General features: G+C 50.3%; 1 protein-coding gene across 3 annotated transcripts in view; it reads left to right on the top strand.

Moving 5' to 3' along the window:
• Wscd1 (WSC domain containing 1) overlaps positions 1–16,518 on the top strand; it is a 41,016-nt gene that overhangs the window by 15,750 nt on the left and 8,748 nt on the right. For all 3 annotated transcript variants that reach the window (XM_052195705.1, XM_052195704.1, XM_052195706.1), the window contains exons 3-5: positions 1,611–1,725; positions 3,517–3,701; positions 6,400–6,521. In XM_052195705.1, coding sequence (XP_052051665.1) covers positions 1,611–1,725; positions 3,517–3,701; positions 6,400–6,521 — 422 coding nt within the window. The remainder of the gene's footprint in view (positions 1–1,610; positions 1,726–3,516; positions 3,702–6,399; positions 6,522–16,518) is intronic.

Here is a 16,518-nt window from a genome sequence, read left to right as displayed (position 1 = left end):
AGCAAGTTGATGGCTGGGATTTGGCTGACAATCCATCATTAGCTTGCTTGTAATTTTAAGACAATACTTTAGAGTCCTAAGACCCTGGGAAGAGCTGAAGTGATAGGGGAAGGATTCTGGCTGTAGGCTAGGTGCCCTTGCAAGATGGGAGGAGCCAAGGTGGGCGCGCATCGACCTGTCAGTTGGGGAAACCGAAGCGTGGCAATTGCAGTAATCCAGCAGAGTCCAAAGTAGCCTTTACTGTAGAAGCACTTGCAGACAGGAGAGCCCCTCCCTGCTTCAGGAATGAATAGTGGGGCGCCCTTCCCCTTGCAATGTGGCAGGAGCCACTATTCCTTCTGAGGAATCATGGTCTTGCCCTTCTCTAGGCAGCCCTATGAACCCACAAGGATGCGAGAGAGCCTGATGCGTGTTCCTGGTGCACACTCCAGGTACCATTTCAGAGGTGTAGAGCAGCAGAGCACACGTAGGCTGTGTGCAGCAACGGCAGCGCAGGTGTCCTATCCAGTCCCCAACTTAGCTGTTGAGGATGCGCCTTCCCAGTTCGCAGACCATGTGAGAGTGTGTTTGCAAATTCCCAAATGCCATTTCTTCAAAACAGTGATGTGTGTGGCATTTACACACTTGGGGCTATGCTTGCATTCTCCAAGTTTCTCTGCAAGTCTGGGAGGCATCTCCTTCCTGTCTGTGACAGGGTAGGGCTACCAGCAACTCCCACTGGTGTCTGCACGCTTGGATCGATAGTGACACTGCCCTCTGGAATCATCCCCAAGTGTCTCTGACTGGAGAAGTGATGAGGGTATGGCAGAGGGCGTCGTGGTCACTTGGCTGCATCAGTTCCCACGTGGACACCTGCCTCAAAACTGACAGACTCTGTTTATCTGCGTTGGAGAAACATGGCAGATTTGTTTTAAAGAGTCCCCTGCTTATGGGAAACTCTTAGGTTAACTAACTCCAGACTTCCTCTGGATTCCAAGCTCCCTGTAGCTCATGTGCAGGTGGTAAAACTGTATCTTGGGACCATAGGACAGGCAGAAGGCCTCTCTGCGCCTAGCAAGGGAAGTGAGGGTGACTTCATTAAGCTGATGTTACAAGGATTCAAGTGTGTAAAAATGCCAACTACCCTGATCTGATCATTCCACACATATATTGAATCATCACACTGTACCCCACCAATACGTACAATGAATACTATTTTTATTTTTTGAAAACTCAGATCCAAGCACAGGAAAGGGAGAAAAGCTGCAGTCAGGCTGACTCTGGGCTCCCGGCACTACCTTTGGGTGCACAGTAGGCTGGTAACTATGCACACAGTAGGCTGGTAACTATGCACACAGTAGGCTGGTAACTATGCACACAGTAGGCCATTATCTGAGCAAAGGAGCAGAAAGCTGCCCAGCTGTGCGCTTGGCTCTTGTACTGAGGGGAAGCAGAAGAGGAGCCTTCATCCCCTCTGCTTTCTGGAGAAGTGAGTGGACCATGCAGGGCTGGAGATCCCGGCTTTTCCCCACTGGTGGCAGGCGGACAGACCTTCCCAGGGATGGAAGCCTGTGATTAGGGCCCTCCCCCACTCCTGGGCCTTCGATCTCAGCTGTGTTCCCTCCTTGCAGGCAATTACCTGGGATGCTTCAGTGAGGAGGGCCAGGAGAGAACCCTGAAGGGGGCCGTGTTTTACGACTTGAGAAAGATGACGGTGTCCCACTGCCAGGATGCCTGTGCTGAGCGGTGAGTATTGCACTGTTGACTACACTGGATGAGGCTGGAAGACAGTCTCAGAACCAAGGGGCATCACGGTTGCTGGCTGGCCATCCTGACGCCATTACACCTCCATTCATCAGACTCCAATCTCCAGGAGAAAGTGCATCAGCATGCTAGCTAACGGCTCTCTTAGCTTCCATCCCTGCTGTGCTAGGGACATGCCCTGTGACCCATGGGAGTTCTTTGAGCAGGCTATAGAAGAGGATGAGAACCCATGAAAAACTAGTTTACTCATCTGTTTAAAATGAAATAAAGGGAGAAATGGACCTCAGTTAAAATAAAATTGAGGACCAGTCCAGCGTTTAGAAAGTCCATTTCTACTTGTGTTTACAACAAAAGTTGCTTTTCTAGATACCATCAGCTTTCCTTGTGGCTATCAGCCATCTGTCCCTACTAACAGGACAATCACAGCTTGTGTATGTGTGTGTGTGTGTGCATGCATATGTGTGTGTGCGTGTATGCGTGTATGTGTTCATGTCAGAAGACGGGCAGAGAGCATGAACACGCAGTACTCTTCACCTATTTCTATCACCATAGATTCGTTTACAGTTTTTTTTTTCTATAAGTCAAGTCCCACCCTATTCCTTAGGTAGTCATGAATTATTTCCCACTTTATACCTGGAGAAAGCAATGATGGGTCCCACCTTCCCTATGCTTGGTAGCTCAGAGAAAGGTGAGGCTGAATATGAGGCTGCTGGTGTCTCATTTTAGCTTCTTCCTATTTAAAGAAACTGGGGCTCAGAGGTAGCAAGTAACAAAATCTACCATCTCATCCTGTAGTGAGACAGCAGCTGGATGGGACTGCATTACTCCGGTTTTCACTCTGGGCTCTTCCCATGGTCCACTCTCTGTAGCTGTGGCCCTCTATGACTCTCTATAGGTTCTGTTTCTGTGTTGCTCTATTATGCTGTAGTGGTTGGTGCCTGTGGGGGGGCAGGGGGAGGAGGAGGAGGAGGAGGAGGAGGAGGAGGAGGAGGAGGAGGAGGAGGAGAAGGGGGCTGCCAACAGGGCCCCACAGTCCCATCTGTTTTGTGAGCTTTGGGCCAGTGCGGTGCTGGTGCAGAGCACACTTAAATCTCCACCTGTGATCTGTGTCCAGCCAGCTTGAGGTCATCCGTGTGAGTGTTTACACCGTAGCAATGGGCAAACACTATACTTCAGAGCTCTGCACACCTACTGAGAACCACGTTCCCACACATCACTATGTAATCCTTTGTAACTTGAGGCCATAGATGAAACTGAAATTCATTCTCCAAGCTGACAAGACAGATCAATGGGGCTAAATAGTTTATTCCAGAGAAAACATTATTCCCTACACTTCGATGATCTTTAACTCTGGATGGAGCCTGATTCCCTAGGCCAGTAGTTCTCAACTTTCCTAATGCTGTGAACCATTAATACAGTTCCTCATGTTGTGGTGACCCCCCAACCATAAAATTATTTCATTGCTACTTCATAACTATAACTTGGCTGTTATGAATTGTGATAGAAATATCTGATATGTAGGATGTCTGATATGCAACCCCCGTAAAAGGGTTGTTTGACCTCCCCCAAAGGGGTTACCACCCATAGGTTGAGAGCTGCTGCCCTAGGCCATGCCGATGGCCACGCCCCATCTACTTACCCAGACCTCATCTCCACTCCAAGTCTGTCCCTAAGACCCAACTACCGTCCCCTGACTCTGACCTCTCCATAGTCTGGACTCCAGTTTTAGCTCTGGGCCCAGCTTGGATTCACTCACACTCTGTGTCCCTGCAGGTCCTATGTCTATGCTGGCTTGGAGGCTGGTGCAGAGTGCTACTGTGGGAACAGGCTGCCGGCCACTCGTGTCAGCCTGAAGGAGTGCAATCAGGAGTGCAAGGGAGAGAAAGGTTCCATGTGCGGGGCTGTTCGCCGGCTCTCTGTGTACAGCGTGGGACTGCAGCAGCCAGGCTCCAAGAAGCGTGAGTGTGCCAGCCTTCTCAATGTCCCATTCACCTAGCCCACACCTGACTGTCCCCTTGCGTGCCACAGACAGTGACGGCCGTCCAAACCTCACTGCCTGGCTTTGTGACTAGACACCTTCCCTCATACTTTGCAGAACTGAATAGGAAGGCTAGGCATGCTGTTTGGCTTCAGAGAGCTCACGTCACTTCTCTTCTCTGGGTTCCAGTCTATTCTCTAACTCCTCTGGATAGAGCTAGATCTTTAGCAATAGGGTGATAGACTGGACCATCTGAAACTGGTTTGAGGAGACAGAAGACTTGAGACTGTATAACTACAACTCTACATTTGCGACTAATTGGGGGTTCATCTTCCCAGGGTCTGCAAGCTCAACCCAAAAGTTGGTTCTGGGGTTTGGGAGGTTCTTAGGGGAACAAGTACAAAGTCTCTCTCAGGAGAACTATGCCAGAGAACACTGAGGGTTTTCACGGTAAATTCTCACCAAAGATGAACGTCCAATTCAAAATTATACAGCTTGAGAAGAACTAGCTCAGTCCTGAAGACCATGGTGGGCCACAGTGCTGTGAATAGGGCCAGAGTACAGGGAGAGTGACTCATTCCTGACTGCGGAGCCAAGAGGGCTAGATGTGACAGGGCCTGAGGTAGACTCTGGGTTACCCTACCGGCTTCCACTCTGCTCACTCACTAACTTGGAGACAGCTGTTCTGCCTCTGATTCCTGCTGGCTGAGGGACAGATGGCCTGGTCATTCGGGCCAGCCGTTGCTCTTGAGTGGAACTGCTGTTGTGGACCACGTTGGCAGTGGTGTGGATGCCTTTTCTGCAGCCAGCTGTGTGGCTGACCTTTGCCTTCCGGTCCCCTCTCCAGGAGCTCTGCTAACAGGCTGTCAGAGGTGATCAGGCGACCACCCTTTGCAGACTGCAGCTTTGCAGCTGCTAGGACATACTCAAGTATTCCTTTACCTTCTGGTTGGGGTCAGACTCAGTCCTCACACCTTAACAGTGCCTTCCTTAGACGGTGTTCTTCTGCCCTAAATGGTCACAAGGCTCTCACCTGGGGACATAGAGCCGGGGCTGCAGAACAGTTTACACTTAATGGCATTATCCGCTAACAGTCATATCAGTGATGCGCACAGACCACATGTATGGCCTCCTAAGCCTCATGGGTTGCTTCCCTGTTGTAGGTCATACTGAACCCCGCCATCCTAGTCAGTCACTCACTCAGCACCCCTTGGCACCCACTGTGTTTCAGCGTTTAGGCTTCATGCAGGGAGCCAAGGGGACCACACACAGCCTCCTTCTGAAGAGTTCCATTCTGGAGGCTCATGGCCCCCACTGTCCCACCACCCTGCCATGGCCTAGACTCCCTGGGATACTGGTTACTCTCCTTCTCTGTGCTCTGTCTGCCCTGATGGCCCTCCCTTCCCTCATGCCTCTCAGTGTCTGTCCCACGCCCATGGTTTAGCTCTGTGGCATGAATGAAGTCTTTGTTCTTTGTGGCCTGACCTTGGCACAGGATGGCACAGAGACTCGGGGGAAGGATGCTGTTGCCCTTGGCTGGCACACCAGTCCTGAGCAATTGTGTGAGAATGAGGAGATACAGCTGTTAGCAGCTGGCACTGGGACCCACAGTGACTCCTTAACGGTCCTCAGAGATTTGAGGATGTAGGTGAGGAAGGTTCTTTTAGTCTGTGATACAGGGCTAGTGACAGGCTGCGCAGTCCAGGTTCTGAAGACTTAAAGCTAGCTGTTTTCTCTGCAACAAGTGGCATCCCTAATTCTACGCACTGATTCCCAAACCCCTGGTTCTGTGGTCAGTCAGGACAGGCTTCCACATCCAGACCTGAGCTATACTTAACTGTTTACGGGGAAAAATTATCCCTACACTGCCCAAGGCTGGGGAGGGTTGGTACTGCTGGCAAGGAGACGTGACAGGTAGAAGAACAAGTTTAAGAGAAGATGCCAAGCCTCAGGAGACCTCATATGAAGAGGAGCGTGGGATGAAAATCAGATGCCATCTCAAGAAACTTTTCCCCAAGCAGTTGGTGCTGGAACATTGCAGAAGGTTTGCTCAGTACCAAGGGAACCAAAGAGCGAGCTGAGCTTTTCCACCAGAAGGTTGAAGAACAGCTTGGCAAGAAGATTCCTTTGTGACACAGGATTGCAGAGTATTCCTAGAATCCAGGCAGGCATTCAAGGTAGGAGCGAGGGCAGCCACACTGGGAGGCCCGGGAGTGCTCTGTCTGCTGCAGCACAGAAAGAGGCAACGGGCAGTCCAGATACACAGGAAGCTCCATTTTTATCTTCATGCGTATTCTCGTGAGTCATAGAACTTTCCAGACTATCAGCCTCTCAGATCTCCTACTGTGGAAGCTAGCATGAAGTAAAATGCAAAATGAAGGACAGAAAAACAGCTATTCACCCCTGCCTTTAACCCTTGCCCTCACCCCTGCAACCAGAGAGATAGTAGGAAAAGGGACCCGACAATTCAACATTACAGCCACATAACCTTTGTCAGAGACCCTGGTGATCATGGTTCCCGTGTGGGTTTTTCTCGGGTGCTGGACTCAAGCCCATCGGGAACCTTTCCTCTCTCTTGTATCATCTCTGCCCCTCCTGAGTATAGTCACCTAGATTGTAAGACCCAAAGCCAACCAAAGATGCCACTTCTCATCAACACCTTATTTCCTTCCCTGCAGGACGCACAGCCACCTACCGAGGGTGCTTCCCACTGCCAGAGAATATCACCCACACCTTCTCCTCCTCCATGACACAGGCCAACATGACTGTGGAGACATGTTCTGGATTTTGTTCCCAGAAAGTAAGAACTATTACCTTTGTGTGATACTTCGGTCATACAGTGTGCATGGTGGTCTTCAGAGTGGAGGCAGGGCCCAAGCTGGCCCACACACGCCCACTCTGATAGCCCAGGTGGGAGCCAAAGAGTGGAGGGCAGAGCCAGGCCATATGTCCACTCACAGGATGCGCTGGATAGTTCTTGGGTAGCACCTACTGTGGTTCAAGGCTGGATAGGGAAGGTTGTAAAGCCGGAACGACTGTCGGTGTGCCTTTCTGCACGGAAGCTCTTGGCACAAGTGTCATGAGGGCTGTGACTGACTGCGGGGGCCATACCACTCTGGTTGGTTCAGTGCAGGCTTTGAAGGGAGTGGAACTCCGTTAGGTCTGGGCTGGGCAGGGTGGGCACCATGGTCTCTATGTACTCACGCTGTGGTAGGAGGAGGGGTTGTCAAAGGCAGGTGGGGATTGCAAAGTTCAATGTCAGGACTGTGCGAGGTGTGGTAGGGAGCTTTGTATCCACAGAGCCCAGGGGCTTTAGGCTAGGATTCAGTCATCTCCAAACTATGGTGGATGCTGTGTTTTTGCAAGTGACTGTAGGTGACAGTGGGCTGGGAGCTGGGACTGATTCGGTTGTGCTGGGGCCCAGTAGCCTCAATGCTCTGTGGGTTTTGACAGTGTGGCAGAACAGAGCTGAGGGGAGGAGAGGGCATTGCCTGTGATGACAGTGGCAGTGATTGAACAGAAACGGCCATTTACTGGCTGTACATACCATACACAAGGCACTGCTTCAAGCACTTTACCTGTGTTAACTCATTCTACCTTCCTAAGGCCCAATGGGATGGGTGTGGTGATCTGCATTTGTCAGGTAAGGAAACTGAGGCAGCGAAGGCAGAGCACTCAAGCTGTCAGCATGAGCTCAGGGAGTAGTGGTGGAGCTGGGAATTGACAGTATGGCCCATTGTGTGTGTGTGTGTGTGTGTGTGTGTGTGTGTGTGTGTGTGTGTGTGTGTGTGTGTAGAGGTCAGGGGTGGATGGAGCAGGGGCAGCTGCAGTGAACTGAAGTGGTCACATCGTCTCACCCCACCCCTGCAGCCTCACTGGGTGTTGTCCTCTTCCTGCTTCCTCGGCTCTCTGGAAATGTTTCCAAAGCTTTTATAGGCACTTCCCTCTACTGTTTTTGCGTCACCAGCATTTTCAAAGCCACTGCCGTCAGGGTCCATAGTTTATGCATCTACCCCGGGAAACCACTTTCTCTTCTTGTATTCATGGTGGAACAGAATGCGGCTGGGGGAGGGAATAGGGACACCCACCTAACTGCCAGCCCTGCCTGAGGCTAGAAGGAAATAATGCACCTGGAATGTTGAGCTTTTCCCCCAGAGGATCCCTAACCGCAGCTTCCTCCAGAAAGCAGAATGCCACTGGTTTAGAGCTGGAGAAAAGCAGAGTCTGCTTTGGAGGGGCCAGGGGCTTTCCAAAGACTATCTGCTCTAATCTTCTCAGCAAGGGACCACCTCAGTTCCCAGGTAGCTGTGGGAGGCAGCTCAGGTCTGCAGAGGGATGAGCTTGTGCACAGGCACAGCTAGGACTCCGGAATCCACCATCTGTGCTTTTACACGCTGCAACCTCTCCTTGAGACCGAAGGTGAGGGAGAGATGACAAAAAGAACTGGAAAAAGGGAAAGTCCAGTCACCTTGACTGCAGGCTTGCATGCCCCGGGGGTTAACTTTGAGTAACATGTTTGTGTGGGACACAAGAAAGAGATACCAAGGCAAGTGGGCTCTCCTGCTTCTCTTCCACCCAGCCTTCTCCCTGGGAGGTAGCTCTCTGCCCTGGCTTCCCACAGCCCAGCCACCTCCAGAAACTGAATATTCAAACAGTTGCATCCTCAACCGGTCTATTACAAACCTTAGGGCTGCTGGGAACACGATGCCTGTAGTCTTCTGAACTGGCCCTGTTCTACCAGACCATCCCTCAGAGATCACTCCATATGGGTGTAGAAAGTGATCTCCAGTCTTTCCCAGCCTCACAGATGTCCTATAATTTATTTAACCAAACCCCTACTGTTCAGCTTTTAGATTGTGTCTAGTCGTTTGCTTTTACAAACAGTGCTGCAAAGACTATGTTTAGGTCATTTTGTATGAGTGAATCTGTAAGGGAAAAAATGAAAAACAAAAAACAAAAACAAAACACTCTCCCAGGCAATGCCGGTTCCGGAGGTAGCTTTGTTATTCTGTCTCCGGCTGTGGGATTGCCCTTGGCAAAGGTTGTACTAACTTTATACCTCTTTCTGGATGTGGGAGGGAACATAGCCACTCTTAGAGGGGTTTACTCCTTAAGGGAGGGGGTGTCCTCGGAAAATATCCCAGTATTCTGGATGTGTCTCCCCCTGGGCAGCACAGAGAGCCCTGCCTGGTGGTTACAGACAATAATTTAAAGATGAGAAACTCCTTGCTATTTTCAGCTCTCCTTCATATTTACTGGCACGAATCCACATCGCTACACTTTTACAGTGACTTGTGCCAGAAGATTCCCCGCAGGCTCCCGGTATCATAAGCCGTTTTGCACCTTAGCACCTTGTCTGACTCCCCTGCAGATGCATCTCAAGGGCGAGTTCCTGGCTTCCCGCTGGCGTTTGCAGCAGACATGGCTCATCAGAGCCACATGGAAAAGGTGCCTGAGGTTCTCAGACAGACGTGGCCACGAGATGCGTCCCATCAAGCATGGGACTCAGTCCACTCACCTCTTGCCCCAGCCCCCAGTCAGATAGAGCAGGAAGGGACATTTCCTTGAGTCTCATTGTTGAGAGCTGCAGGGGTTTGCAGCTGTGGTAGAGTCACCTTTTATAGCACTCAAGTTGAAAATGGCTTTTAGCAACCCACATTTAGCAGGATTTGGCCAAATTACATAGGCTGATGTTTACAGCGGTAAAGTCCTGTGCTGGGTGCCCGCAGAGCCCAGCGATGAGTGGGGCACGGCGTGGGGCTTAGGTAGAGAGAGCTTATGGCTGGGGAGGAGCCTAGGTGCATGACCAGAGGCCAGTGGCTGAAGGAGATGGAGATACCTTAAAGGGGAGGACCACAACCTCTGGGGAGGACCTGGAGCACTAGGGTAGTGTGAGCAGATCGGTGGATAAGGGAAGTGGACGTCCATTGGGAGAGGAGGCATCTGAGAGTCAGTGTGAAAGATAGGGTGGGGAAACTTTCCAAAGAGCCTTGGATGTCTACCTTCATATCGAGTGGGTTGTTTTGTTTGGTTTTTATTTTGCTTTTAATTTTGCACAACAGGAAACAGGAAGCTGCTGCTGGTGTAGCAGCTGTAGGTGTAGGGGGTGGGGCGCTAGGAATAATGTGACACTCTATCTGTAGACAGGATGTTTTGGACCAGAGAGGCCAGCGGAGATGATGGAGGAGGGGAGAGGTGCTCACTAGCCAATTACCCCTGAGAGGATGTGGGACCCACCTGGAGGAGTGATGAATTCTGTGTGGGTGTGGGTGTGGGTGTGTGTGGGGGGAGTTAATCTGACCAGGAGGGCCCCATAGATCCTCCTGGAAGGCTGCGTTCTTCTGGGTCAGCCCGGAGAGCCTTGGCAAAGCTGCCTTGGAGGTCAGCCTATGATAAGGCTCCAAAGTAAGGTATTCCAGCTGTGGCCAGAACAGAGCCAGTAAAACACCGTTGAGCAGTGTATCAGTTACAGCTCTGCTCCCAGGATGCCAGCCTGGCTCCTTTGTCCCCCCTCTTACACGCTACTATAATCCTCAGCCTTGGATCTGGAGGTTTGAAGGATTCATTTTGGGGGGGGGGGAACTCAGCATTATGGGATATTTAGCAAGGACCCCAGCTTCCAACCATGGGGTGCCAACAGCAGCAGTGAGAATGGACAAAGTCTACCAGAACCACACAGCACACTGTGTTACAGACATTGAAAATGTGTCCAGACATTTGTGGGAGCTAACTGGGGCTGCATGCTCACAGCAAAATGTTCAACAGGGCAGAGCTAAGCCTGAGGCTGTCAGCCCAGACTAGTAGATGTGAGAGATGGGGCTTGGAGACAGAGGAGTGAGGCCCTTCCTGTGGCACCCCCACTTCCGAGCAATCCAATAAAGCTTCTTCATGGGCTCATAGATAAAGATACCTAGTTTTGTTAGCTGACATGGATTTAAGAAGCTTCCAGAAGATGACAGAACGATGAAGGACATTTGAGAGCAAAGTCAGCCTCTTAATGATCCATTTTTACTAGTATATGCTAATTATGTCAAATAATGGATTTCATCCCCCATTTTCCCAGTACAAATAGTGTATTTTTATCAAATGTACCCCATCATCTCCCTCCTGTTCCTGGTAATCCCGTTTAGGTCTCCATCTAGCATCTCTTCTGTTTTCACATATTTATGCTGATGACCCAGTGAATTTCGTTAGGGTTGTTTACAAGGTCCTGAGCAAGGGATTGTTTACACTATCATGGGCTCTTTACTAGTGGCTATACCACAGAAGAAAGTAATGTATTTTTTTTAAAATTATGTGTGTATGAGTCAGGTCTGTGCAATGAGTGCAGTGCCTACAGAGGCCGGAAGAGGGCATCAGATCCCCTGCTATACTTACCAGACCATTGTGAACCACCCACTGTAGATGCTGGGAACTGAACTTGGGACCTCTGGAACAGCAGCGAGGGCTCTAAGCTGCTCAACCATCTCTCCACCCTCCCCCAAATAATGCATTTTTAAAGCCCTGCAAAGTGGTCTTGTCTAATTTGTGATGTTCCTGTTGGATAGAAGGAAACCTGCTCCTTTTCAGGATCCCGATGCCGCCATCACTCCATATAAGGTGGGAAGCAGCCGGGGTGGGGAGGTTAGATAACTTTCCATGCACTGGTTCCATCTAGGATGATTAATTTGAAGACTGATATTTGTGTGCAAGAGCAGAGACTGTAGTGGGAGTGAGAATTCTAAAATGGGAAGCAGTGAAGTCTGACACCGTCTGCAGCAGGTTACTAAGATGTGGCTGTCCTCACCTTGTAATTCCTGGGGAACTGGAAAGACGGGCATGACCCTGCACCTGTTTCCACCCAGTTTATCTGCTCTGACTAAATTCCCCTGAGTCTCAGTAGCTGGAAAAGGTATGGCCAGGGAGACCCCCAACAACCGTGCAGCACTCATGTCTTTGCCAATGGAGTCACCTGTGGGAGTCTGAGATCTGTGAGCCTTGACGGAAATGGAGTTCCTTTTGCTGGGTGGTTGACGGAAATGGAGTTCCTTTTGCTGGGTTGTCTATGTACTTTCCAGGAGCAGCTTGGGACTGGTGCTTTAGGCCAGACAGGGTGTTACACACCTGCAGTCTGAGCACTCAGGAGACACAGGGACCAGTTGATTGTGAGTCTCATACTAGCCTGGATTACACAGTGCTCTCAGAAGGACAAGGTCCAGGGATGTGGCTCACCGAGACCTTATAGTGCGTTTAAGACCCTGGTACTGCACAAAGCAGAGTCATCTAACAGTCTATACAAAACCTGTGATGTTGAACCACGTATGTGACTTTAAAACACTGTTTTTAGAGGGTTGCAAAGGTAAAAAGGTATCTGTTACAGAAAAGGTTGAAGGTGCAAAAAATAGAAACAAATCTTATTTATAAGTTTATTGCATCAGAAAAAAAACAGCTAAAAACATAAGCAGTCTTTTGACCGTACTCTAGGCATGTATGCAAGCACTTTGTTTTCTAATGTAAACGGTGGGCCGTTGCATCTTACATTCATCCTCTTTTTACTATGGCCTGTGTATTTCTGTTACCATACTGTGATTTTTGTAGCTGTGTGTCTTTCAATCCCCTCCCCTCCCTTCCTTTCCCCTCTCCTCTCTCTGCCTCCCTCTTCCTTTGCCCTCTCCTACCCCTCCCTCCCTCCATTCTCTCCTTTCTTTCATCTTGTTTATATGAGTGTGTGTGCATGCACTTTCACACACACAGGAGCTCATGTGTGCATATGTGACCTGGAGGCCAGTGAACAACCTTGGTATCATCCCTCAGGAGCCGTCTGCCTTGGTTTTAATTAGACAGGGTCTCTCACTAGCCTGAAACTTGCTAAGCAGACTAAGTGCTGGCCTGCAAGCCTCAGGGATCTACCTGGCTCTCCCTCCCCAGGTCGGGAATCACAAGTGTGCACCATCCCATTTGCCCTTTTGACATGTGAGTTCTGGAACTCACATCTTCACGCTTGCCAGGCAAGCACTTTACGGATGGCGCCATCTCAGACCCACCTCATCTTTTTTGAATTCTTTATCTTCTTTTCTTACCTATGAGCACATTCACAATTGTTTCCTGGAGCTGTACTAACATGGGAGGTGAGGATTTGTGGTCTCACGTGTACTCATGGAAGACTCTTGATCTGTTTTCAAACTGGGCTTTGTCCTTCTCAAGATGGTCCAGAGAAGGACTTGAACTTGTGATCATTTGAATCCTAGGCCCTGCCAGATATCTCCTCATGTGTGATGCTGGCTGGTCCTATCACCCATATCCTCTACCTTTTGTGGGGAATGGGGTGAGATTGCCTACTCAAAGATGACATGGATCCAGGGATGTCCTAATTTACTTTTGCAGTGCCTCTTGAGTAACTCATTATGTAGGCAATGATTGTAACAATGGTGAGTCTTCTGCCTGCCTTTGACCCCTTAGATGGTGGGACATTTGAGAAGCTGACTAGGGAGAAGCCAGGTCTTGCCTCTGGTCTCCTGGTGGTTGGGTGGGTCCGCAGCAGCTCTCTATTTGATGGTGTTTGACTTTCATGAAAGGTCTTCTCTGGGAGTTGGTCTAATTTGTCTATCTCCCATGGACTCAGGCCTTTCCAAAGCCATGCTACCCTACTGATACCCATAGGTCCCCTGGGGACGCTTTGACATCTCCCCCAAGCCTTCATGCTCAGACTTACCTGTGTGCACAGGAGGGAGTTTAGCCTGAGCTGCCAGCATCTTGAGGTTGGATGTGTGGAAGGGGCCTGTTGAGTAAGGGCTTTGCACTGAGAGCTGCTGGAGGTCTTGCAGGTGAGGCCTCTGGCACTGTTCTTTGAGCCTTACCTACACACCACCATCACAGCTGTTTAGTACTCTCTGAAAGGCACCTGGAGAGCATTTCAACCTCTAGACCCCACTTTCATGAGTGAAGATTTCTACAGCCAGAGGCCAGGCCTTTGCTCATGGCTTCGGGCAAGCCACAGAGCCCTATTCTGTCCCAAGCCCTGCTTCTTGCCTGATGCCCACTCCTACTGAGTCCCCATCCCAGGTACCTTAGCTCATGCCCAGAGGTGCAAAATCATCCTGTGTCCCAGGATGCAGGCCAAGCTGGCTCTCCCGGCTCTACTTGATTCCAAGAGTCCCACACAGCCCTGGCTTCTCTGCTTGCTTTTTTTGCCTGATGGTTTCCAACTCCCTTCCACCCCCACCCCATCCCTCTGTCTCTTTCTCTCATTGAAGGCTGGAGTGGGGGCAGGGGCACGGTAGAGCTGGGAAGTTGGCAGAAAGATAAGATTCATCAATATTTAATTTTTATGGAAATCGTGTCCTCGAAATCCCACGGGGCTGAAAATTGTTCTGTGTTTTCAGAATCCAGTGATGTCGCCGAGGCGGTTATGTTGTAAATAAAACTGCATTACTGTCTGCAGCTCTCCCGTTGCTCTGCAAACACTCGGAAAGTTGACAGTTTAATCCACTCAGAGATGCAGAGAGGTTCGGGTCACTGGTGGGGGCAGCGATGGGCATATGAGACGGGCAGCCCTGGGATATGAGGATAGAAGTGAACCGTAGCACCAGTGTCACAGGGGAGGCCCAGGAGCCCATGGGCCTCAGCAGAATACTTAGGCTAGAGAGACTGCTGGCCTCAGCAGGAATCCCAGATAGCAGGGCCCTGGGCTTGGGAGGGCTTGTTCTGATACAGTCGCTTTCTCCTCCCTCTGATGCTCTTGACCTTGAAGGAGTGTGGCATGGTTTGTTTCGATGTTGGTAGAATCTCGCTGGTGACTCAATAGCTGAGGAATAGAGTCTTAGCTGATTCAGGCTGCTAGGATCAAAGGATGTTCATTCATTCATTCATTCATTCATTCATTCATTCATTTGTTCATATATAAAACGCTTCTGCCACACACTAGATACTGTTTTAGACCCTGAGGATTTGGCCACACACAGGACCCAGAAATCCCTTCCCTGTGTGCATTCCCATGAAGGGGTCAGACAAGCCAGGAAGAGAAGTAAAGTATGAAATATGCTGTGTGCTGGCGAGCACGTCGGTGAAGGGCAAGGCAGGAAGGGCAGGTGTATGCGCATGAGATCTTCATCCTTAGATGTCTCAAAGCAACGTAACTCACGGTGGCTAAAAACGGGAAGCAGCTCAGACAGCCATCAAAAGTGAATGAATGAATGGATTTCTGAATGAAGGAAGCCAGGCTCGCAAAAATCACACACCCGGTGATTCTATTTATACGGCACTCTAGAATAGGTACCGCTGATCTGTGGTGGTCGAAAGCAGGAGAGCAGTTGCTTAGGTTGAGGGAGAGAAAGATGTTGGAGAAGGGACATTAGAACCTTGAAGTGGGTGGAAATGCTGTGCATTTGCGGTGAGAGCGTTTCATCGGGAATTCATGCACAGCAAGGAAGAAGGTGGGAGGGGCCTGCAGTTTGGAAAGGGGTAGGCAGAGAAGGCCTCACTGAGGTGGTGGCTGGAAGAAAGCGAAGGAGGAATAGGATAGCAAGTACAGTGACCCTGAGGTGGGAACCTGACTCCATAGCTGAGGAATAGAGTCTCAGCCGATTCGGGCTGCTGTGTCAGCACCACTGGCCAGGCAGATTAAACAACACTTATTAACCCTAACCTAGCTCTGGACTCAAGAGCTGGAACCACAAGGTGGCGGTACCCACAGCCTTGGTTTCTCCTAAAGCCCCTCTCCCTAGCGTATATCTCCTACCATCGTTAGATGCTTGCCTTTCCTTTTTCTTTTCTTTCCTTTTCTTTCCTGAGTGTCGGCCTGTGAGGCCACCCATCACAATGAAGAGCCGTCCCAACCTAACGGCTTCATTTTAATCACCTCGGTAAGGAGCCTCACTCTGAAACTCCACCCTCACAGACTGCGTGTGCCCGGAGGAGCCGAACACCACCACACTACTGTGTGTTCCCAAAGGGCAATGTGGGGGCCTGGGAGCCCCACTGGGGTGAAGGTACTACTGAAACACGAGGCAGGGCACTGGTGTGTTGAAAGGGGACCGTGGAAACGTCAGAGGCCACACCACTTTTGTCAGTTCACATCCGCAGAGCAGCTTACTACCATAAAAGTTGGTTGAGTGGTGATCAGAGTCAGGCCACCAAAGGGGCTTATCTATGAAGCAGTGCGGAGGTCACGTGTGGAGTCTGCATAAGAGACATGATTGGATCTGTCAGTGCCCTCCTGGTATGAAGAAGGATGGGGGTGGGGCCCTGGGGTTGCTGGGTTCGGTGGAGAGGGTCTACTCGGCCGTGAGGGTCAGCAATCAACATTTCTTCTTGGCTGTATCCCCTAGGCTCTGCTTCACCTCCCCTGGCTGCAACACTATCTCTTGTCTAACACGAGTGCATAGCTCCTCAGCTTTACCAAGCCACGCACGGAAAACGCTATTGATTTTCCTTATTTATTTATGAGATTTCTTGCTGTGGGCAAAAAATAAAAAGGTTTGTGCAGCGCCGTCTCCCTTCTCAGCAAACACCATCGTCCATCCACTGCCTCTCTCTCTTATGCAGGTTCAAGAGGCCTCCCACTCCACTTGGGATATGGGGGGCAGAGGGGGGGCTGAGTGTCCCACCTACTTCCTTGGTACATGGTGGGTGCTCACAGATGTATGTGAAGGAAGTGGGTGCATTTTTTTTTAAATAAGCTGTGGTTAACACTCAAATGAATGAGGAAGTTGAAAATGGTCCATTCCGATGTGGAATACCTACTGGATGCCAGGCACCATGCCGAAGCATTGGGGCCCAGCTCATGAACCCATCAGCCTACCTGTCACATTTATCTGTTA

The sequence above is a fragment of the Apodemus sylvaticus genome, chromosome 10 (genome assembly GCF_947179515.1).
Source record: "Apodemus sylvaticus chromosome 10, mApoSyl1.1, whole genome shotgun sequence".
In the NCBI taxonomy this organism is placed as follows: domain Eukaryota; kingdom Metazoa; phylum Chordata; class Mammalia; order Rodentia; family Muridae; genus Apodemus; species Apodemus sylvaticus.
Note: the sequence above shows the minus strand (reverse complement) of the source record. Positions and strands in the feature narration are given on the sequence as shown.